Source organism: Crocuta crocuta, unplaced genomic scaffold, assembly GCF_008692635.1.
Source record: "Crocuta crocuta isolate KB4526 unplaced genomic scaffold, BGI_CrCroc_1.0 scaffold90, whole genome shotgun sequence".
Lineage (NCBI taxonomy): Eukaryota > Metazoa > Chordata > Mammalia > Carnivora > Hyaenidae > Crocuta > Crocuta crocuta.
The window spans coordinates 3,928,930-3,953,457 of NW_027527449.1; the positions used below are offsets into that span (position 1 = coordinate 3,928,930).

Here is a 24,528-nt window from a genome sequence, read left to right on the forward strand (position 1 = left end):
TAAATATTTTAAATCCAGCTAACTTTAATTGTTTGTTATATTTGATGTTTTAAAACAGTATTAACTTGTATCACCTTAAAAATTTCTCTATCATTTTTGTGTTTGATATATACTTAATTTAGCAGTTTTTGTGGCATTTGCACTTTAACTGTTATATTATTTACTTTAATCTCCAGAAAATGTACTCTGTATTGAGACTGATAATTGATGTTCTTCATGTGGTTGATCTTGCTAGGCAAGAGAATGCTGAGTTCATTGATGTTCTCTTCAGAACAGAGATCACAGAGAAGTTCCCATGCTAATAAAGCTGTCTCTTAGGACCTCTAAAACTCTAGAATGTTTAAGAATCTTAAATACATTATATTCAAGTAAAGGATTCAAGGAGTGTACACATCCAATGTTCATATAAAGGATTTATGTTAAATGAGCTGTCTAAAATGGGTTGCGTCTTATCTTACACAGGTTTTGATCTTTCTGATCCTGAAAAAGAGAAGGTGGGAATTCTTGCAATTCAGCTGAAGGAGAGAAGTGTTGTTCACTCTGTAAGTTTTTTGCTTCCCGGTATAAACTGTGTTTTAGAGTATTCAAGGAAAATGTGAGATTCTTTTTATTGGAATGTTTCATACTTTCTCTCTTCTAACAGGAAATAATTATAACCCTTCTGAGCAATGCTGTTGCACAATTTAAGAAGTATAAATGTCCAAGAATGAAAAGCCATCTAAGTATGTGTCCATAACATGCTACAGTTTCATGCAACTTTGAGTAATTTAAAATTATGCACATAAAAATCTTGTTTCCTTTACAGTGGTTCAAATGGGAGAGGAATATTATTATGCGAAGGATTATACCAAAGCTTTGAAGTGAGTCCTATTCCTTTTAGTTTTATAAGTAGTCCAATTACCTTATAGCAAAATTACAATAGAAATTTGTTTTGAAGTATTATTTCCATATTTCTATTTCCATGAAACTCCATTTCTGTGGTTTTTTTTTTCAAGTTCTGTCTCTTGGTACAATCATTCTCAAAGCCTTAGGGAACCTCACATTTAGCTAAATGTGAACATATCTGTGAAAGTATTTCAGTAAGTTTTCTGAAGTGTATATAACATGAGCAAGGCACGTTACTTTCTCCACAAAGTTTTAGGGCCTTTCTTTTGAATCCGTTTCAGCGAGTCTGACATTTTGCCTTCCGTCAGGTTGCTGGATTATGTGATGTGTGATTATCGGAGTGAAGGCTGGTGGACCCTGCTCACGTCCATACTGACTACTGCTCTGAAGTGTTCCTACCTCATGGCTCAGTTAAAAGATTACATTACTTATTCACTAGAACTCCTTGGAAGAGGTAACTTGGTGCTCTTTCAGTAAAATGCTGACTATAAAACTCTGCAGCATCTTTGAGCTTCTTAAAACTGAAAGAATAATTCTCAAATCTTTGATAGTACTTACCATGTGCAGATCAGTTTGCCAAGCGAGGGGACTCATGCTTTCATGGAACTTAGTAGTTGAGGTCTCATGAGGTTGAGAAGAACAACATTTTTCTTCCTTTTTTTTTTTAAATATGGCATGAAACGATTCTTCATATGGAGTTCAAATGCAAGTGTATAGAACATTGGGGCTGACGTAGAAAGCTGTGCTGTTGTACATTGTCTGGAATGGTGCTTACCCATCTTAGAAGACGTACTTATTCTACGGTATTTTAATCCCTTTAGTGGGTAGTAGACTTACTTGCTCATCTTACAGTTGTAGTTTTTTTCCTTTCTCTTTCATGTTAGCTTCCACTCTGAAAGATGACCAGAAATCTCGGATAGAAAAGAACCTCATAAATGTTTTGATGGTAGGTTGGAGTCCTTTATATGAAATATGTCCTGGGGATATGTACACCTTGACTGATATCTGTGTATTTTGGATAACCAGCTGAACAAATTGTGCTTTGTGTTGGTGCAGAATGAAAGTCCTGATCCTGAACCCGACTGTGATATCTTAGCAGTGAAGACGGCTCAGAAGCTGTGGGCGGACCGAGTTTCCCTGGCCGGCAGCAATGTTTTCAACATCGGAGCGCAGGACTTCGTGCCATTTGGTGGGTAGCCGGCACCTGCAGTGTTATTCAGAGAGGTTATCCTTTTTGCTATGAAATGAATAGACGCAGAATAATAAGTGAGAAAGTCAAAGAATGTTCAAAATATATTGTTCTATACGTAAAAATTGGGATTTTTTTTCCCTTGCCATTGACTTAAAAAGATGTTCAGAATTTTAAATACTTAGTTTGTTAAAATTTACCTGGTTCATTTGTAGTTTAGATGTGACTTGAAATGCATTTGAAAAGGCCATTATTCAAAGAGTTTATTCTGTAATGCCTTGTCAGGTATTTTGAAATAAGTTAAAAAGAACAAAGTAGTTTTTTCCCTTTAAAATTCTATGTTAGTTACATTTCCGAAGCAACTATGCTTTTAGAATTAAAGGTGGTTTGGGATTTAAATGTTATTTAAATTTGTTTTGTTTTTAAAAATGAACTACATTTATGTGTTGAAATGCTTCAAGTGCAGAATTCAGTAAGAATGTCCAGTATAGGAGCGCCTGGGTGGCTCAGTTACTTGAGTGTCTGACCTTTGATCTTAGTTCAAGCCATGATCCCAGGGTCGTGGCATTAAGCCCTGAATCAGGCTCTGCGCTGAGTATGGAATCCCAGGCTCTACCTGGGATTCTCTCTCTCTTCCTCTCCCTCTAACCCCGTCTCCCCTACTCATTCTCTCTCTCTTTCTCTCAGATAAATAAAAGGTGAAAAAAAAGTTAAAGAATAAAAGGGGCGCCTGGGTGGCTCAGTCATTTAAGCATCCAACTTTGGTTCAGGTTATCTCATGGTTTGTGATTTTGAGCCCTGCATCTGCACTGTCAGTACAGAACCCATTTGTGCTTCTCTGCCTCTCTCTCTCTTTCAAAAAAAAAAAAAAAAATAATAAACTTAAAAAAAAAAAGAAGGATATCCACCGTAGGTGTTTCCTCTCTGAAGAATAAGTGTGGATCAGAGAATAGTCTGTGTGTGTATCTAGATGGTGTTGTAGTGTGTGACTCTGCCTTCTCTGTTTTATTTCTAGTACAATGCAAAGCCAAGTTTCACGCCCCAAGTTTTCACGTTGATGTTCCCGTGCGGTTTGACGTCTATCTGAAGGCTGATTGTCCACATCCCATTAGGTTTTCCAAGCTCTGTGTCAGCTTTAATAATCAGGTAATGGTCCATTTTAATGTATTTTTACTGTGTGTGTGTGTGTGTGTGTGTGTGTGTGTGTGTGTTTTAACTTTTTTATTAAAAAAATTTTTTTAATGTTTATTTTTGAGAGAGACAGACAGACAGCACAAGCAGGGGAGGGGCAAGAGAGGAGGGAGACACAGAATCTGAAGCAGGCTCCAGGCTCTGCGCTATCAGCACAGAGCCCGATGCAGGGCTGCAACTTGTGAGCTGTGAGATCATGACCTGAGCCACCCAGGCGCCCCTAGCATGTGTGTATCCTAATGTAGCTTACTTTAAATTAGATGAAATGAGCTTTGTGAATTTTAGATCATGATGGTTTCATAGTAACAAATGGGCTTTGGTAAACTTTATCTGAAAATAAATATATTTATAGTTCTCAGCTTCTGTATCAGCCTTTCAAACTTTACCCTTTTTTACTCTAAGTATTGTTTTTATTCCATCCTTGTGAACCATAAGAACTTTATCTTTTGTGACATATAACTTGAATTTCAAATGAAAGCTACTCAGGATATATGCAATTTAATTTTTAAAATCATTTGTTTTGTATTCTAACAATGGTATTAGTTTTTTATCATAAAACTACTAAATGTTTGATGTTAAAGAAAGTAAAGTGGACTGGATGGATGTAAAGTGAAAAGTAAATGTGCACTGCCCAGCTCCATTGCCCAGAAGTCATTGCCAATAACTCCTTGAACATTCTAGATGTTTTCTGTATGTGTACATTTAAGCAGCTTTTTCTTTCTGCAGGTCCAGGATTATATGCACTTGCACATTTTTGTAGTGTGGTACAGTGNGAGCAGGGGAGGGCCAGAGTGAGAGGGAGATACAGACTCTGAAATAGGCTCCAGGCTCTGAGCCGGCAGTCAGCACAGAGCCCGACGCGGGGCTCGAACCCATGAACTGTGAGATCATGACCTAAGCGAAAGTCGGACACCTAACCGACTAAGCCACCCAGGCGCCCCCAGTGTTGTCCACTCCTTGATTAACATTCCAAATATTGGAGTTATAAGTTCACATGATAGATCATTATCTCCCGGTCGTCCAGAAAGTATATGGAGCCTTTAACCAGCAAGCATTTACTGAGAGTTACAGTAGTCTTTGCATCGTGGTGAGCCTGCGAGCGGTTAACACATGTCAGCTCTGTTAAAATGGAAGCGTTTTGGGGACAGGGTCCAGAGCTGACTCACAGATCGCCCTAGTAGGTAATGAGGACTAAGTTACGTGATGTGGGCTAGAAATACAGCTAGAGTGGGCATCCTAGAGAAGAAGGAGGAAATTTCAAGAATGAAGATGAAATGAAGAGAGCTATAAACAGATGAGAGGGGGAGCAGGCTTGGCAATAGCATACACCGGAGGGAAGCAGGCGTTCATGTTCCGGGTTTGTGGGCGCCAGGGGCCCCGTGGGAGGCAAGGCTCATGGCTTACAGGAACTCGAGCTCAGCACGGATAGGCTAAGAAGACAAGTATTTAAAGATTTATTTATTCATTCACTTATTCATGTTTTATTTATTGGATGGTAAAGAGCTTTAGCTGCTTTACTGGATTTTTCTGTCTTCACAGCTGAGCAGTAACCCTGTAAGAGAATCGGTTGGCTGAACCTGGGTCACCTGCAGACTAGTGTGTTTTATTCAGCCATGGACCATTACCCAAGGATTCCTTCTGATTAATTGGAGAATTTTATCTGTTTATATATTTAAAAATATTTTTTTAATGTTTATTTTTGTGAGAGAGAGTGTGAGCTGTGGAGGGACAGAGAAAGAGGGAGACACAGGATCTGAAGCAGGCTCCAGACCCTGAGCTGTCAGCACAGAGCCCGACGCAGGGCTCGAACCCACGAACTGTGAGATATTTAAGTGACTGAGCCACTCAGGCGCCCCTAATTTGAGAGTTTTAAAACAGGAGCATGAAATTTAGAATTTAAGATACTTTATTTCAGCAACAAAGTAGAAAGAAAGGATCTTCTGGAAACGAGCCGGAGCCTCTTTTGTGTGCATCCTGGTATTAAAGCGTGAGGGCTTGGATCAGGACACCATCGGTGGGGATGGGAAGAAAGGGCTACAGGAGGCGTTTATGAACCACGAATCCTGGATTGCCGGGCGTATATACAGGGGAAGGAATAAAGGACAGCCCCCCACCCCCGCCCTTGCCAAAGCAGTTCACTTGTTTGTTTGTTTTACCGTTAAAGTGTACCTGCAACATGATGATTTGAAACACATATATTGTAAAACAGTAGCCACAGTAAGGCTACTTAACATCCATCACCTTACAGAATTAGCTTTTTTTTTTTTTTTTTTTTGTGGTGGTGGGAACATTTAGATCTACCCTCTCAGTAACTTTCAAGTCTATAATACAGTATTATTAATTATAGTCGGCGTGCTGCACCTTAGATCCCCAGAACCTGTTTTTCTTGTAAGTGGAGGCTGCGACCGCACTCCTTCGCGTCCACCGTTGTACTCTGCTTCTGTGAGTTATGGATCCCACGTGCCACTGAGATCACGCCGTGGTAGGACCGGAGAGTGCGCTGTCGCTGCTTTTTCCGTTGGCCTTCCCTCCCCTTATCAGCTTAATTCCTTCTCTTGTTTTATCCCCTTACAAGCCTCCTTTCCTCAGGGACCCCTCCCCTGCCCAGCAGATTTTCCTGGCCCTAGCCCCCTCCTTAGTACTTACCACAGCTGCGGTTTCACTTGTGTCTGTGTGATTGTTGGGAAAACATTTATTTTCCTTGTTAGCACAGAAGCTCTCCTGGGCCAGATCTTTTTTTTTTTTTGCTCAATGGTGACAGCTTTTGAGAAATATTCTAAATCTGGTATTAGAGGATGAATATTGTACTTTTCCCATTATATCCTACGATTCCATTTCTTTCCCCCCTTTTCTTAAACAACAGACTAAGTAAAAACTAATTTAAAATGTTAAAATATAAAGTAATTAATTATTAAAGTTAGATTATATTCTGAATGTGTTATTTGAAATTCAAGAGCCGAATCGCAAGAATAAAAAGTAGTACTTAGTTCAGAAGCGAGGAATAGAAATATTAAACTTAACTAGTAAGAATTTTCTGTAAGCTAATTCATCTGCTGGGATAGAAGATGGCTCTTGGGAAGTTCTTGATATTTATTGAATGAATGAGAACAGTGATTCCATAGATATGCACAGGAAAGAGATCTCCCTTTATTCATCTCTCTTTATTCTCATCCTTATCACAGAAGGAGTGTGCTCTTCTGGGAAGGTAGATGTACCTTGAGTTTGGGACATGCTAAATTTGAGTGGTAGTGGAATACCCTCTAGACAGTTGTGGATATGAACTTCTGGTGAAGGAAATAGGACAGAGTTAGTTTTTAATGTGGGAAATATTAGCATAGAGGTACGGAATATGTAAAAATGGATAAACTTTGCAATGACATGAATATAAAGGGAACAGAACTGAAAGCCAAGGACAGAGTCTGCGGAGCCTCTGAATTAAGGGCCCAAGAAGGAGAAAAGACCTTTGAGGGAAAAGCAGGAAGTAGTCTAGAAGGATGTCACAGAAGCCGTGTAAAAAGAAAGCTCTTTTAAAAAGCGATAGTAGATGGTAGTGTCCAGTGAAACAAAGAAGAAATCTTTGCTTCTCTCCAGGAAAGGGATTTGTAAATGGTTTCAGAAATCAGCTTGTGTGTGGTGAATTGTCTCTACCTGTGGCAGCAGTGAGTGGATAAGTGTTTCCGTTTGCCATAAAATACCTCCCATTAATCAACCTCCATGATGCTTTAGTTGTACCGCAGATAAATTTACCAAGCTCCAAGTCATTTGGTGTTTAGTGTGAGCAAAACATATGACACTCGATGTATATAAACTGTGACCCTTGCTGACCTCTTTTCCAGGAATATAACCAGTTCTGTGTAATCGAAGAAGCAACCAAAGCAAGTGAAGTTTTAGAAAATTTGACTCAGGGAAAGATGTGCTTAGTTCCCGGTAAAACAAGGAAGTTTTTATTTAAATTTGTTGCAAAAACTGAAGATGTGGGAAAGAAAATTGAGGTTAGTGATGAAATTTGTTTAAAACATGCTTTAAATGATGAACGTAATGTGTGTACATCAGGAAAAAATGTCAAATAATACATGTTTATTAAGTAAAAGATGAAAATCTTCCACTTGGACTTCCTAAGGGAAATCTTTCATCATGGTTTGGTAGGTTTTCTTTTTTTGAGACTATACCGTACATACTATTCTATAGTTGGCTCTTTTCACTTACTAGTATATATTAGGCATCATTTCCTGTTAGTACTTAAGACCTCCGTTTTAATGGCTACACAACCAGTTAAGGAATTTCAAACAAAATACATATATTATACACTATACCAATTATATTTTGTAGAATGACATAATTCACACTAGGAATCTATATCCTTTTGATGTTTAAACATTTCTGAATCATTTTTAAAAAAATCATATATTTTAAAAGATTCACTTAATGTACTTAATTAAAATGTCTTTTAGAAATGTATGATAAAAGTAATATTTTTATTGAGCTTACGGTAAACCCTGGAGCCAAACTTCATGGGTTTAAACTCCAACTCTCCAGCTTACTAGTGTGGGGCTCTGGGCAATTGCTTAACCTCTTTGTGTCTCAGTTTACTCATCTTGTAAAGAGTTTACTCATCTCTTAGTGTTTTGTGAGGGTTAAACCAGTAAGTTAATGTAAATTGCTGGAATAGTGATTAGTATACGGTAAGCACTCATTAAATGCTTGTTTTCCATGGCGTGAACAGCCCGTGGTTGGTTAATCTAAACCTTGTGGCGTTTCTAAAATAGAAACATAAGACTGTGCTACCAATATTCCCGTAGCAGTTTCTGTGAGTCTGTTGATTTTATTATTAACCAATATCCAGAGTTTTTTGCTTATTCGCTTAAAAAAAGTTCTTTTATGATGTTGGCTAAATCCCTAATTAAATATTTTATTTTTTACAAGATACTAAGGAAGCCTACCAGATGGAAGTCATAATTATAATACCGTCTTGAGTGCATTTGTTAATGGGTGTTATCAAAAGGAACATTTATTCAGTTAATAGTATTGTAAGTGTCTTTGGGGGGGAAATATGTGTGGAATTGGGAATTAGGTCCTGAGTGTGCTAATGATCATCACAGTATTCCTGTGTCTCACTCAGCAACCACTAAGTGAACATTTGCTATGTCAGGTTATTGTCTCTGTTTAAAGGTGAGGTGGACGGAACCTAATCAGTGTCACAGCTAACAGATGACGGGGACCGCTGTAACAGCACGTGTACTGATGTCATCACCCGGGGGTCTCTAGGTGAACCCCACACACCAGCAATTACCACGTCACTTGTCGCGAGGGGATGGTGACGAGTCTGAGGTGGCATTTCTGACAGCCATCCATCTTTCAGATTACTTCGGTCGATCTGGTTCTGGGCCACGAGTCAGGAAGATGTGTGGTTTTAAATTGGCAGGGAGGAGGCGGGGACGCTGCCTCCTCCCAAGAAGCTTTGCAGGCCTCGCGTTCTTTCAAACGACGCCCGAGGCTCCCAGACAATGAGCTTCACTGGGACAGCATAGTCATTCAGGCCAGCACGATGTAAGTCACCCTTGCCTAACACGTTGAGGAAGGTCATCTTCTGTCTTAAATACTTTGAATGATTTGTTTTTCAAAAATCCGTTACTTAGCTAAAGTTTTGTCCTCCCCCCCCGCCCCCCACCGCCCTGAAGGATCATTTCCAGAGTTCCAAACATTTCCGTGCATCTGCGGCATGACCCTCCTGCCCTGACTAATGAAATGTATTGTTTGGTTGTGACCGTTCAGTCCCATGAAAAGACCCAAATCAGAGATGTGAAGCTCACCGCTGGTTTAAAACCTGGTAAACATTCCTTTTTTAAATTTGATCATTGTCAGTTCAACAGAAAATATATATCAGTGGTGTCAACTACAGGAAGTTTATTTATTTATTTTTTAATGTTTTATTTGCTTGTGAGAGAGAGAGAGAGAGAGACAGCGTGAGCAGGGGAGGGTCAGAGAGAGAGGGAGTCACAGACTGAAGCAGGCTCCAGGCTCTGAGCTGGCAGTCAGCACAGAGCCCGACGCGGGGCTCGAACCCATGAACCGCGAGATCATGACCTGAGCCGAAGTCGGACGCTCAACCGACTGAGCCACCCAGGTGCCCGCAGGAAGTTTGTTTAAAATGCGGCTATGAGATAGTGCTCTCTATGCAGTAGTGATTGTTAGGACAATGTCTGTTTTCTCTGTATTTTAAAACACTGATGTTAATACTTTTAGGACAGGATGCCAATCTAACTCAGAAGACTCATGTGTCTCTTCATGGAACAGAACTGTGTGATGAGTCCTACCCGGCTTTACTCACCGACATTCCTGTTGGAGACTTACATCCCGGGGAACAGGTGAACTTGCTCACCTGTGACCGCGGAGGACATCAACCACATTGCGGTTTTAAATATGCAGCAAGTTTTAGACAGAGAATTTAACGGCATAGCCTGAGACTACAAATGGGATTTAACTGATGCACATTTTTAATATTTAAATATGTGTGAAATGCTGGCATATATTTAAATGTGTAAGATGTTGTAAGGAGTTCTATACAAGGGATTTTAGAACGAATGACCCTGACATGGAGATTAGTTGCCTGATAAAATAACTAACATTAAGTTTGTAACTTCGTGAAATCGCTTTTCAGGCAACTTTTATTCCCAAACGAAATACGAACAATTCTTGGGCAGTTGGGAATGATAATGAAAAAGGTGGGATAGCTCTGGCCCCACTCCTCTGCTCTGACCGCAGCAGCCTGTGAACAGGGCTCAGGGATTTAGTCAGCTGCTACAGTAAACTCCAAAATGTGGGAACATTATCCTAGAATACGTATCAGGAAGAAATCTCTGAATTATTAAGTTAGAATACTTTTATTTTGTTACAGCTGGAGAAAATGTTGTATGTTCGCTGTGGAACAGTAGGTTCGAGAATGTTTCTTGTGTACGTTTCTTACCTGATCAATACAACTATTGAAGACAAAGAAATTATTTGCAAGTGTCACAAGGTATTGTTTCTCAAGGCTACTTCGGGAAGCATCATTCGTGGAGTGTTCCCTATTTTATGTTTTTTTGTTTACCTGTAGAATAAACAGCTGAGGTGCTTGTAGTCTATTACAGATTTTAATGACACATCGTGGGGTTTTTTTAATCACTTATATTTATTACCAGTGATGGGCTATGGCTTTCAGTGCTCAGACATTAGAAAATTCACTCCGTGGCTTTCTTACAATCAGCAGTTTTGGGATCTCCTGCAAAAAAAGTCTGGAGACTCAAAACCTATGTGTTTCTTTATAAAATTGCACACTGTATAAAATCTGTCAGTTGGTTACATGCTGAAGATTTTGGAGGATGGGACGTCTCCCTTTATGAAATATTCTTTTGATTACAAAAGATTCTTATGCAAATCGTTTCTGGTTACATGCAGATAGAAGAGGGTGAGGCTGTCGTGGCCATAGTCAGTGACTTGGAGGCAGCTGCTGTCAGCTTTTCGGGCTGTTTTCTGTTGGTTGCTTTTATATCTATAGTGATTTGGGGGTGCTGTGTTTTTACTTATATCTAACCATCTTGTATGTGATTGCTGGTACCCTCTCTGAGTAATGGAACATTATGCCATTTATTGCCTTCTTAGTTTTATCTGTATTGTTTCAGCCTGTTCCCAGGACTTGGTTCCTCAGCCAGCAGAGGAGAAGGCAGGTCCATCTGGGCACCCGTAGTTTGGTCACTTGCACAGAGTCTGGGCCGTGTGCCGTTGTATGAGTCAGTGGCAGGCGACTGTCATCCTGCAAGAGTTAGGAATACTTCCCAAGTGGAGGGGAGGAAGGCAGCCAGTGTATCAAAGTTTTCACGGAGCCTGATGCCCGACAGCGAATCCTGGGTGGTGAACTAGGAGGGGAGGGTGCCCATCTCAGCACAGCCTCCTAACACGTCCACCCAGGCTAGCCATGTAAACGTTTGGCCTGCATTTCGTCACCTACAAAATAAGAACATTCAAGTTCTGTGCAGCCTCAGAGTCCTACACTTTGGAAAGGACTTCTGATAATGAGGCTTCTAGTAGACTTGGAATATACCTTTTAAAAATGATCATTTGCCACATAGTGACTCTCCTGGAATCAAGCTGCAACAGTGTGTAATGCTCTCTCTGCCTCAAGACACGGTATTTTTGAGGCGCATACCACTTTTTTTAATTCCCTTCACCTATTTCACCCATCCTCACCCACCTCCCCTTCAGTCACCACCAGTTTGTTCTCTGTAGTTAAGAGCCTTTTTTTTGGTTTGTCTTTTTATTCCCCTTTGTTCCTTTGTTTTGTTTCTTAAATTCCACATGTGAGTGAAATCGTATGGTATTTGTCTTTTCTCTGATTTATTTCGCTTAGTGTTATGCTCTCTAACTCCATCCGTGTGATTGCAAATGGCAAGTTTTCATTCTTTTTTGTAGCCGAATAACATTGCACTGTGTATATAATATATCCCATCTTTTTTATCTGTGTATCTGTTGATGGACATTTGGGCTGCTTCCACAACTGGGCTAGTGTAAATAATGCTGCAGTGAACACAGGGGCACGTATATCCCTTTGAATTAGTGTTTTCATATTCCTTGGGTAAGTAAATATTCATTAATGGAACTACTGGATCCTATGGTAATTCTGTTTTTAATTTCTTGAGAAACCTCCATACTGTTCTCTACAGGGGTTGTACCCATTCGTATTCTCACCAGTGGTCCGCATGTGTTTCTTTTTTTCTACATCCTTGCCAGTACTTGTTTCTTGAGTTTTTATTTTAGCCATTCTGACACACGTGAGATGATCACTCATTGTGGTTTTGATTTGCATTTCCCTGATGATGAGTGATGTTGGGCATAATTTCTGTGTCTTTTGGTCATCTGTATGTCATCTTTGGAGAAATGTCTATTCAGGTCTTCTGCCCATTTTTAAGTTGGATTATTTGGGTTTAGGTTTTTTGGTTTTTTTTGTTTTTTTGGTGTTGGATTGTATAAGTTCTTTATTTTGGATACTAACCCTTTATTGGATAGGTCATTTGCAAACATTTTCTCCTGTTCAGTAGATTGTCTTTCAGTTTTTTTAGGGAGGGATACTAATTCTGAGGGATAGAAATAGATGTTATACAAAAAAGAATGAATTGGTTAAATATGTTTGGAAAACATGGGTTAAAAGGTATTAAACATATTTTGACTCGAGGACTTATCACAGCATTGAATCTGCTGATGTGTGTTGAGAATTTCACAAAAAGGCTATGGTGATTATCTTTCAAGATTCTTGTGCATGGAAGCACTTTTCTTATGGAATATCTGTCTTACAGCTCCCAGTGTTATTTGTAACACATTTTTGGAAATTTAAATGTAAATTCTTTTCCCTTCACTACATTAAGTCTCATTTTTACCTGCATGTGTGGAAATTTAAAATAGGCCACATCTGAGCCTGTCATTGAGTTGTTTCTTCATTTCCTTCGATCTTTTGTGGGGAAATACTGAGGCCCGGCTTTAGATTCATGGACCCAATGCAGGCATTTTCAACTACTAATGTCCTACTTATTACATGTTCTTAAAAAGTTAGCTGATGGTATTGAGAGGAAATCATTTGAAGCATGTAATAATAATAAGCATGGTTTAGGCATTTCACTAGTGCTTATCACACTTCATTGTCATCAGCCCCGAAAGGGTCATGAAACTGAGCCTCAGAGATCATGTCCCTTCCTGAAGGTTACCTTGCTGTCCCCAAGGTTTGCATAGTTAACAGGAATGTGTCCTTCAGGATTAAAACCCACATCCATCTGGCATTATTACAGCCTGAGTTTTTAAACAACATGACTTTTTTTAAAAAGGGTTCTCACTGGGGCGCCTGGGTGGCTTAGTCGGTTAAGCGTCCGACTTTCGCTTAGGTCATGATCTCGCAGTTCGTGGGTTTGAGCCCCGCGTCGGGCTCTGTGCTGACTGCCAGCTCAGAGCCTGGAGCCTGTTTCAGGGTCTGTGACTCCCTCTCTCTCTGACCCTCCCCTGCTCACGCTGTCTCTCTCTCTCTCCTAGAAATAAATAAAGCATTAAAAAAAAAAAAAAAAAGGGTTCTCACTAACACAGTGGGTGGTTTCTTTCCAAAGACACAGTGACACAGTAAGCCCATTGCTTCTTGAATAGACCGAGGGAGGAGATGTCGTATGCAGGTTAAGAGTACAGGCCCCTTGGGTCTGATCCGGGTCTGTTTCTGCCTTTGTTACTTACTATAGCTCTGTGTGACCACTTCATCTTAAAATGGCAAGTATAATGGCATCTGTTTCCTTGAGTTATTACAAACATCACATAAAGCGTGTATAGTGATTGTAGCACTGTCATAGTATTATTGTCATCATCATTATTATTCGTCATCTTGAGTTGAGGTTAGGTAACGAACTTAGACAAAAAGAAAACCCGGATTCCAGGCTTGGCACCACTAGCTTTGTGGCCCAGGCCAATCATGGAAACTTCCTTAACTTCTGGTTCGTCCTCTCTGAAATAGTGACGGTGCCTGTCCTGCCTGCTTTTCCTAGATCCTGAGAGAAATCATGTGTTAGAAAGCACTTTGCAGCGTGAGCTGTTATAAAACCATAGGAGAATTTATTAGAAATTGTAGTCTGGTTTCTCTGTAGAAGTTTTTATACATATTATCTGAGGGAAAGATCCTAGCTTCTTAAGATATAAATTGGGATTATTTCTTGATCAGGGACAGATTGTGTTTGTATTGTCTTCTATTTTTAAAACTATTTTTAAGTTTAGAAAAGCCATTGACTGTGCCCTTTAATTTTTCTTGCAGGATGAAACTGTAACTATAGAAACTGTCTTTCCATTTGATGTCGCGGTTAAATTTGTCTCTACAAAGGTATGTTCTTGTGAAGCATTTTGGAAATCATTTCAATTATAGAAATTAACAGAAAAAGTAAAATGAATTCTTGTAGCTCCAGACAGCTCTTTTGTCTTCATTTGTGACAGTTTGAGCACCTGGAAAGGGTCTATGCGGACATTCCCTTTCTGTTGATGACGGACCTTTTAAGTGCCTCACCTTGGGCCCTCACTATCGTATCCAGTGAGCTCCAGCTTGCTCCTTCTATGACGCCGGTGGATCAGCTAGAGTCCCAATTGGACAAAGGTGAGAATGTGTGTTATCCCATTTAATTAGAAGACGGGTGAGAGTGTGTGTGTGTGTGTGTGTGTGTGTGTGTGTGTGTGTGTGTGTAGGCTACCAGTGTAAGAGTTAGCTTTTTGCTGAGGGAGGGTACTTGAGACTGATACAAGAGCAAATACATTTAGAATTAAAGTAGAATTACTATCATTTACCATTTGCTTGAGTATACCTTATTTTAAAAGATAAGATTTTTGCTCCTATAACGAAGTTACTCTTTGAAAAATATACTTGAAAATAAAATAATATTTTTTCATATTTGGATTTTTTTATAGATTTCTTCTTATTTTTTAGTTAATGTTTACTGTTATCATTTGAATGGTGAAAGATGGTTATTAAAGAAACTTGGGGAAATAGAGAAACGTAGACAGTAAGTTTTCTAAATCAACTAAAATAGTTTAAGAGAAGAGATTGAAACCCAGGATACTACTTTTCTGGTGCATTTTACTTTGGCCTTATATGCTTCTTGAGCTGTTAGAGAAAAAAAATTAGTTTGTTAACCCAAGCAAAATTGTGCTCAGTCATATTATAAGGATAAATATTGTATGAAAAAAATCATGATGAATTTTTTTTTTTTAAATATTTTTATTTATTTCTAGGATAGAGAGAGACAGCGTGAACAGGGGAGGGTCAGAGAGAGGGAGATACAGACTCTGAAACAGGCTCCAGGCTCTGAGCTGGCAGTCAGCACAGAGCCCGACGCGGGGCTCGAACCCACGAACCGCGAGATCATGACCTAAGCGAAAGTCGGACGCTTAACCGACTAAGCCACCCAGGCGCCCCGAATATTTTTTTTAAGTTTATGTATTTATTTTGAGAGGGAAAGTGCATGTTCACGGGAGGGGCAGAGAGAGAGGGAGAGAGAGAGACCCCCAAGCAGACTTGGTGCTGTCAGCCCAGCGCGCAGTGTGGGGCTCAATCTTGTGAACCTCGAGATCAAGTCCTGAGCCGAAACCAAGAGTCAGATGCTTACTGACTGAGCCACCCAGGCGCCCCCCCCACCATGATTAAAACCGAATATAAATGAGTCATTTATTTGCTGTATTTGTTTATCTGTCTGCTACTTGACTTCATTGTCATAAGTCATGTAGCTTATTTGCACTACAGATTAAAATTAGATGAGTAGTTTTGGAATTTCAATGTATTTTTTGTCTCTGGCCTGTGAATAAGTTTCAATATCTGTCAATAAATAATCAATAGGCATTTATGAAGTTCACTATCTGGCCGCATGCTAGGTTCTCAAGAAAACGCCAAGAAGAGCAGGCAGTCTTCACAGTCACCTTTATGCATTTTAGGGAAGTCATCATAAAGGAGGATAGATGAAATAGATTTTAAAAAACCTCCCTATTTAAATGCTACAAATAGGTCCCACGTTCTGTAAGGTAATAATAATAAAAAACAATTTTGCTTTCAGAATGCCTTTGTAAGTTTTGTTTTTGTCTTTTGAAACTTGGTTTTCTCTCATGGTTTTGGAAATCTTTATTTGTGGTTCTACTTTGTTTCTCTGTCCACTTCTTCCTTTTCTCCTCCCAGGCTAACGTGGAATGACCACGAGCTGTGGAGTCCCATTGAACTAGAATCAATTCTCTGTCCCCCGCCTGCTCTTTTGTTACGTTGGATGGTTCGTTTTGTTTTATTACTTGTCAGAGTTAAAAGAAGATAACGCACGTGAAGTAGTGTGTATGAGGTGGTCTGTATGAAGTACCTCAGCCCCGTGTTTGTCTCCGAACAGCTCAACACAAGTTGGCTGATTGTCCATTCTTTGCTGATTCCTTTTCTTACTCCTTAAATGTCAGTCATCTCCAAGATCCTGACCTTGGCTCCTTTTACTTTTTCTACAAGCCTTCACCTCCCACGCACCCGTAGGCTCCCTGCAGTCCCCAATCCAGCAGGAGGAGTCTGTGTATACTCGGCCCCCGCTAGGATCCGCAGAGACAGACCAGACCCCCTCGTACTCGCCCACCCTCCCGGCATCATGTTCTCCCTTCTGTGCATCTCTCGGATCCAGTGTCTTATCTCCATTCTCACCATCTCTCATCTGGCCTTCAGAAACACCTTCCCAACTGCTTTCCTCTGCCATCCTCTCCCCTGGTCCGCCTTTCGTATTGCTGCCAGATTTTAGCTTCTCAAAAAACTATTCTTTTTTTTAATTGCTTTTTTTTGTTTATTTATTTTTGAGAGAAAGAGTGAGTGGGGAAGGGGCAGACAAAGAGGGAGAGAGAGAGAATCCCAAGGAGGCTCCACACTCTCAGTGTAGAGCCAGATGCGGGCCTTTGAGCTCACAAACCGTGAGATCATGATATGAGCCGAAGTTGGATGCTTAACGGACTGAGCCACCCAGGCGCCCCTCTCAAAAACAACTGTGAACTTGTTATTCCTTCTTAAAAACCTTCATGACCTACGAGACCTTTCGCGGGGCAGCTTACCTTCCCAGCTGCTTCTGTACCACTCTCTCTACTTCGCTTTCTCTTTCCCAGACTTTGACCAAGCCAGCCTTTATACATTCAGCACACATTACCTCCATCTGTTTTTGAACAGTTGGTACTTTTGTCGAAAACCCTTTCCTTTTTTTTCGACCTGTTAAACTCTTGGTTGCTCTTTAGGTCTCATGTAAGCTTTGACTTTTTGATCTTCCCAAGCAGAGCTAGCTAATCTTCTTTCTCTACTCCCAAGTATCTTCTACATCCATCACACCACTTATCCTGTTAATACCGTAATTATTTATTTACACTGACAGCTTCCCTACTGCAGTATGTGCTTCTTTAGAGCTGGAGCCATGATTTCCCCCTTTTAGATCAGCAGCCTCAGCCTCATAATAGTTGCATCATAAGTGTTTATCAAATGAGTGAATAGTGTCTACCTTGAATTTCCCATTACTAGTTTCCTACTGCTGCCATAACACATGTTTGCAAAGTTAGTGGCCTGAAACCACACAGATTTATCACCCTTATGGTCTAGAGGCCAGAAGTCCTAAACTCAGGGTGTTGGCGGTGCACTCCGTCTGGCCCTGGGGAACATCCTTTTCCTGCCTTTTTCAGTGCTCAGAGGCCATCTGGATTCCTTGGCTCCTTGTTCATCCCTCTCTCTTCAAAGTGTAGCGCCTTCAGGTGCTACTTTAACAAATGTTAAAAGTCATTTAACATCTCTGAGCCTTAGTTTTTAAGTCTCTATAAATAATGTATGACTGATACTCTTTTTTATTATTAGAGGTAGAACTCTCCCTTCATAGAGGAAGTTGTTGCATGAGGATTATAAAGAGTATTCCTCATAGTTGTCTTACAGACTGGAGAGAGTGCTAGTGAGTGCTTTTGTCTTCGGTGCCCCGCTGCTGGAAATGCTGAAGGTGGAGTAGCAACTGGTCATTACATTATCACCTGGAAGAGGTAAATCAGCCCTATCATTTTTTCTTTATCTCTTCTATTCTAATGCCTTTATTATTTGTCATTGTCATTCAATATTTGAAAGCTTCTGTCAGTCCTGGAGAGAAGAGTAGACGTCACATGCTATCACTAAACATTTGTCAAAAACACAAAGATTAAAAAGAGTAAATAAACTTTTATTTGTATTTGTCACAATTTGTGACCTATACACTGATGAAATTTTAACCAAGGGAATTCTCATGAAAGGACCATTAAAAACATTAGGAGAAACTCTTCTTATTTGCAGTCAATAGGATTGTCTACATAGAAAACCCAAGGGAATCAACAAATTATTTGAATTATAAGAGTTCCAGCAAGTTTGCTGGATAGAACATCAATATACAAAAATCAGTTGGCTTCATATATATCAGTAATAAACCTCCAGGCCATGTACTTGTAAAATAGATGTTATTTAGATGGTAGCAACAATTATAAGGTAAGTAAGAATATATCAAATAGAAAATGGGTGTTGCCATTATGGAGAAAATTATAAAACTTGAAAACATTAAAGGAATTTCCTAAATGGGACATACACAAAGTGTTTTGTTTAGGATTTAGATAAGATCTAATATTGTTTGTTCTATAAGTCAGTGCAATTTCCTTCAAAATCTCAATAGCTTGTTTTAGTTTGTTTTTGTAAAACTTGACAACTGTTGATTCTAAAGCTTGTATGGAAAGGCAAAAACTCAGAAATAGTCAAGGTACTGCAGAAGAAAAAGTAGGCAAGGGTACTTGGCTCTTCTAAATTCCCAGACTTAATGTAAAGCTACAGCAGTCAGTGCTATGGTATTGGCATGGGAATATGTAAATAGGCCAGTGGAACAGAAGAGTTTATAAATAGATCCACACATATGAAAATCATGTTTTAGAGAAGAAACATTGCAGATCAGTGGAGAAAGGATCAACTGCTTTATAATTAATTGGTGGTAAACAATTGGGTATCCATTTGGGGAAAAATTATATCTCCACTATCACTGTGTATAAAAATTAATTCCAGGCTATTAGAATTCTAATTGTGAAAACCAAAATATTACTACTTTTAGTAGAAAATAAGAATTGTTTAATGACTTTGGAATAAGGAAGAGTTTCTTTAAGTAAGATGTAAAAAATGTAAGCTAGTAAAACAGATGAATTTGATTTATTAAAATTAAGTTTCTTAATGTATTAAAGAATACCATATAAAAAATGAGAAGACTAAATACAAATTGGGAAAAGCTATTTACAACACGCAAAACTGAAAAAGCATTAGAATTCATGCTTATACAAATCAGGGGTGCCTGGGTGGCTCAGTCGGTTAAACGTCTGACTTTGGCTCAGGTCATGATCTCACGGTTTGTGCGTTCGAGCCCCGTGTTGGGTTCTGTGCTGACAGCTAGCTCAGAGCCTGGAGCCTGTCTTCGAACTCTGTGACTCCCTCTCTTTCTGACCCTCCCCTGCTCACACTGTCTCTATCCCTCTCTCAAAAATAAATAAAACATTAAGAAATTAAAAAAAAAAAGAACTTATACAAATCATAAAAATACAAGTCTCCTAACATAACAGAAAGTTGAGCAAAATCTTAAGGATGCAGTGTAAGAGAAACAGAAGAGGCCAGATGGCCGGGAAACATAGGGAGAGAAGGTCAACCTTACTAGGAATCTGAGATTCAAATGTGTTCCCATTAATTTGGAAAAATGAAAGGGGTTAACAATGCAAAGTTTGTCAAAAAAGGTGGAGTGTAAAATAGAACAATTACTTTGGAAATCCATTCAGCAGTGCCAAGTGAAATGGAGAATACCTATATCCTACAATCACAGAAAAGGTCTCAAACAAGGACACAAAGGATGTATGTAAGAATGTTGATAGCACCTCAGATTATAATAGTAAAGAGTTACAAACTAAGTACCCGTCAACAGGAAAATGGGTAAGTTGTGGCGTGGTCATAGATGGGAATGTGATGTATCAGTGAAGGTCAATGCACCAGAGCTGCATCAGTATTAAGGGAACAAAGCAACTGCAGATGTTGAGAATATGAACAGATTGCATGTATGTAATATTGGAAAACATGTTAAACACTATACATTTCTTAGGCCACCTATATAATTTGGAAAAGTGCAAAGAAATACGTAGCAACGATGGGTCCCAAGTTTAGGCTAGTAGTTACTTCTAGGGGAGCTGCAAGCAGGAAGGGGCATGTGGGGAGATTCAACTATATTGTGATGTCTTCTCAGGCTGGAAGGTAGATATGTGCTATTTCATGTGTTAATCTCTTGGCCTGGCTCAGTTTTTCATCAATTTTAAAACTGTGAATGAGACATATGAGAAATGAGAAAGGAAAAATAATGGACTTTTATTTTTGAAAAGAGCTAACATTATTCTTTCCCCCACTTCTGAATTTACCACATTGTAGTTTAGTTTACTTTATGTTTATAGGAATTAAAATAGGAATTTGAAGGCACTGCTTCATCATCCCATCACATTACTGTAATACCATAAAGACCTACTGATGATGAGGGGTTAGATGGTGCCCCTGGGGGCTTTTGCGGTGTGATAATTTGCACTCAGTGTCACCGGTTCCACATCTTGATCCAGACTCTCCCCAAGGCTGGTCCTCGGGGGTCAGACAGCTACCAGCCGTCTAACTGTAACACAGGGGAAGACGGTGAGCAGTTTCATGATGTTATTTACTTTATCTCCATGATATCAGAAAGCCACTCTGTTTATTGGCAATAAAATACTTTTGGTTCTTCGGTTTCTACTCTGTACTGGTAGTGTAGTTAGAACGGTACACTGGGAAGGGGTCTAGTGCTCGGCCTTGAATCGGCCGAGGGGTGAGAAGGTCCGTGTCATAACGCCAGTCAGCGCGCTACCGCCCGCACCGAGAGCGCTCTGCTTCCACACCCTGTGGTAAACGGTGGGCTTCACGGTGTGGCTGATTCACATCCTGGCCCTCTGACCAAACAGCAGCCTTGGGTTATAACATCGGTTCATTGGAAACATGCAAAACACGAATGGGATTCTGATAGCCTTTATTTCCCTAAATTACTTCCAGGAATAAAATTTTAGGAGATATCTACGTAATTTCTGTTTTTCCTTTGAAACAAGTTGGTGACTATACACGTTTCCTGTTTTTGATTTCACGTTTCACATAAAATGTGGATTTGAAAGATGCCCTTTTCTGTCACAGAACCTCAGCCATGGGAAATGTCCCTGTCATCAGCACTGTCATCACTCTGCCACACGTGATCGTAGAAAACATTCCCCTCCATGTGAATGCAGGTAACGGCATCAAATTGTGCTTGGTAAAGAGAATCCAGTAAGAATATTTATTTTAGCTTCTAAGATTTAAAACTACTATTATTACGAAAAGCGCCCAGCATTTACAAAAGTAGATTATGATCAGTTTTGTTTCATCTGTACCTCTCGCTCCACCTCCTACCTTATTTTAAAGCAAACCCCAGGTACTATGTCATCTATCAGTATTTCTGTATTAATGGTTATTTTTCTAAACATGATCATGATTCTATTATCATCACCTAAAAAATTGGCAATAATTCCTTAATATTACCAAATTCCAGTGTCGCAATTTCCCTATTTTGACTCTGCATGTTTAGGTTATTTTAAGGTCTCGACACTGCCGTTGATGGACGTCTCATACTTTTGAAATCTCTAGCAGGCAGACTCCCTCTCCACCCCCTCACCTCCTTTACTGCTCCCCCCCCACCTGCTATTTGTTAAAGAAATAGAGTCAGTTGCCCTGTAGAGCTTCCCACAGTCTGGGTTTTGCTGATTGCACTGTATCATTTTTAAATGTCCCTGTAAGTTGGTGGTTAGATCTGTAGCCTTGGTCAGACTCAGGTTCAAGTTTTTGGCAAGAATACTTCATATTAATGATATGTGCTCCCATGATGCCTGTCGTTCTTCTTGAACCATGATGGATATTGAGGGACATGTTTCATAGTTTAAAAAATTATTCCTAAAATTTAATTCAGTTCCTGATAGCCAAGACCCTTTCTAAGTCATTCAGCTTTGGAAGGAGCCTTGATTCTGTTTAGCTTGTTTTATCATAGTCCCATGGCCATTGTCCAAAGAATGTGCTTCTTTAGCAAGAGTGCAGTAATATCACTAATTTAAATAATCCCATGTCTACAGAATGAGATTGATTATAAAAAGAACTCCTAAATGGTGAACTATTTTTTGTAACCGGGAGAAACGTGTTGTCTTTCTCTGCAGATCTGCCATCGTTTGGGCGTGTCAGAGAATCCTTACCTGTCAAGTATCACCTACAGAACAAGACTAACTTAGTTCAAGACGTGGAGATTTCTGTGGAGCCCAGTGATGCCTTCATGTTCTCTGGTCTTAAACAGGTATAAGTCCTGCCTCATTGGGTTGCTTGTGTAGATGCAGAAGTGTGGCCGGGAAATGGAGAGCTGTATACTTAATTTTTCCAAATGACCTGATAAGGCTGATTGTGGTCCCTGTTATTTTGATAGTAGGAAATTTTTAGTCACCTTTAAATATTAAGTACAATTTGTAGAGGTGGGTTAAGTGGACAACCCTTTTCACATCAAGATCATACATGCAAGTTCTATCTTTCTGTAAAACAAGAATGCACAAATCCTCAGGTTATAATAGAATTTATGAAAATTTTAGATTTTCCTTTTATTACTGCTAAGTGTGTGTCTGTGTGTGTCTATGTGTCTGTGTGTGTATTTTAATTTGAGGCCTAGAAGCCTGACTACCCACATTAAAAGCCTGATTCTCTGGGGGGCCTGGCTTGCTCAGTTGGTAGAGCATGTGACTCTTAATCTTAATAAAGCCCACACTGGGCATGGAGCCTATTAAAAAACAAAACAAAACAAAAAAAACCCTGATTCTTTTCTGAGCTATCAGTGAAATTTTTTAGAGATTTTTGACCTTCCATAGAATTTACTTAATCTTTGGTACATTTAGACACAATTTTATATTTACACATAAAAATAAATTATTCACGTGGTTTGATTCACCCATTCAAATCAGAGGTGGAAAAGTTCATCACATTTTTGAGTGGAACACACACTTTGAGGCAAAACCAGTTTCCGTGAGAATACTGTTTTCGGTCAAAGTTGATAACACACGCCCCTCAAAAGTCAGTAAATACTTTTTGTTGACAAGGACATAATTAGAGAAACAAACATGTCATAATACTTAGAATTGTTACCCTGACTAGTCATTCGTGCTGTGCACATTCTGGGTGCTAGCTTTGTTGTGAAATGTAAAATAGAATTCTTGGGGCGCCTGGGTGGCTGAGTCGGTTAAGTGTCTGACTTCGGCTCAGGTCATGATCTTGCAGTTGCATTGGGCTCTGTGCTGATGAATGGCTCAGAGCCTGGAGGCTGTTTCTGATTACGTGTCTCCGTCTCTCTCTGCCTTTACCCTACTTGTGCTGTCTCGATCTGTCTCTCAAAAATAAATAAAAATATTTTTAAAAAAATAAAAAAAATAGAATTCTATACGAAGTAGACTGTAAGTCCACACACTAATTTAAGTTTATAATAGACAGTACATATCATATAAACTATTATATGTTGGTACACACACATATATTATCTTTGACACACGTACATACCATATGTACTCATTTGCAAATGTGTAAGCATTTTTGAGTGTCCTGATCCTTTTCACATTTGACTTACAAATAAATAATGTATGATACCAAAATCTTACCTTTGTGTTCTTTTCTAAAGTATTACTAAAATTTTCCAAACATCTTTTTTCCCCTGATATTATTTACCTCGCCACAAAAATCCCGAAAACACCAGAAACAACTAGTTTGTCTTATGTTGACATAGTGTTTACAAAGATACTTTTTTACAAATTATCTCCTGGCATAAGTGACTATGAAATCTACGTGGCCTAAGACACAGAAAACGTCAATTCATCTAGTGTTCCGCTTTTTAGGCTGGTACAAGTTGCCTTTTAGATCTTGGTAGGAACCAAAGAAACTGAGATAGCACGCACATTTGTTTTGTACATTTATTATGTGTGTGGTCCTAGTCTCCTAATTCAGCCCTATGTTGTGGAATCTGTGTGGAAGGTGGAATAGGAGAGAGAGAACATTTCACCAGAAAGATGCGGGTGCCTGCTGATTGGCAAATAACATAGGGGTGATACCAGAAAGGTGCTGTACGTGTATATATTGATTCTCTCTCTCCACAATTTGTTGTTATGTAGATTCGATTGCGTATCCTTCCCGGCACCGAACAGGAAATGTTATATAATTTCTATCCTCTGATGGCTGGATACCAGCAGCTGCCATCTCTCCACGTCAACCTGCTTAGATTTCCTCACTTCACAAATCAGCTGCTTCGACGTTTGATCCCTACCAGTATTTTTGTAAAGGTAAGGCTTAGAAATGGTCTGCCTTTCACGGCCCCTGACTTGAGAACAAACCAAACAAGGTGTTTTCTCATGTAAGCTGCTCTAAACAGTATTTTGAGACTAACCGATAGTTTTGACCTAGATCATATGAATTTGGCAGTATTGCTTTCCATGTCTATAAAGTTGCTATTATTTTACAGAATCTAATTTCCAAGGTTTTTATTCCCTCAGGTGAGTAATGATTTACCTTTACAGTATCCTTAGGTTTTTTCTTTGGCTTATAAGTAACGCATGCTTTTAAGTTTTGGTTAGTTTATAAGTAATTTTTA

The 24,528-nt window shown here is 39.4% G+C and overlaps 1 protein-coding gene across 1 annotated transcript in view; it reads left to right on the forward strand.

Annotated features, from left to right (window-relative positions):
* Window positions 1–24,528, forward strand: part of TRAPPC11 (trafficking protein particle complex subunit 11) — a 45,377-nt gene that overhangs the window by 16,622 nt on the left and 4,227 nt on the right. The window contains exons 12-29 of the mRNA XM_077761944.1: window positions 463–542; window positions 644–722; window positions 806–860; window positions 1,194–1,339; window positions 1,770–1,831; window positions 1,942–2,074; window positions 3,090–3,220; window positions 7,102–7,257; window positions 8,625–8,812; window positions 8,944–9,092; window positions 9,509–9,630; window positions 10,161–10,280; window positions 14,076–14,141; window positions 14,252–14,408; window positions 17,713–17,824; window positions 21,027–21,118; window positions 22,073–22,206; window positions 24,053–24,220. Coding sequence (XP_077618070.1) covers window positions 463–542; window positions 644–722; window positions 806–860; window positions 1,194–1,339; window positions 1,770–1,831; window positions 1,942–2,074; window positions 3,090–3,220; window positions 7,102–7,257; window positions 8,625–8,812; window positions 8,944–9,092; window positions 9,509–9,630; window positions 10,161–10,280; window positions 14,076–14,141; window positions 14,252–14,408; window positions 17,713–17,824; window positions 21,027–21,118; window positions 22,073–22,206; window positions 24,053–24,220 — 2,150 coding nt within the window. The remainder of the gene's footprint in view (window positions 1–462; window positions 543–643; window positions 723–805; window positions 861–1,193; window positions 1,340–1,769; window positions 1,832–1,941; window positions 2,075–3,089; window positions 3,221–7,101; window positions 7,258–8,624; window positions 8,813–8,943; window positions 9,093–9,508; window positions 9,631–10,160; window positions 10,281–14,075; window positions 14,142–14,251; window positions 14,409–17,712; window positions 17,825–21,026; window positions 21,119–22,072; window positions 22,207–24,052; window positions 24,221–24,528) is intronic.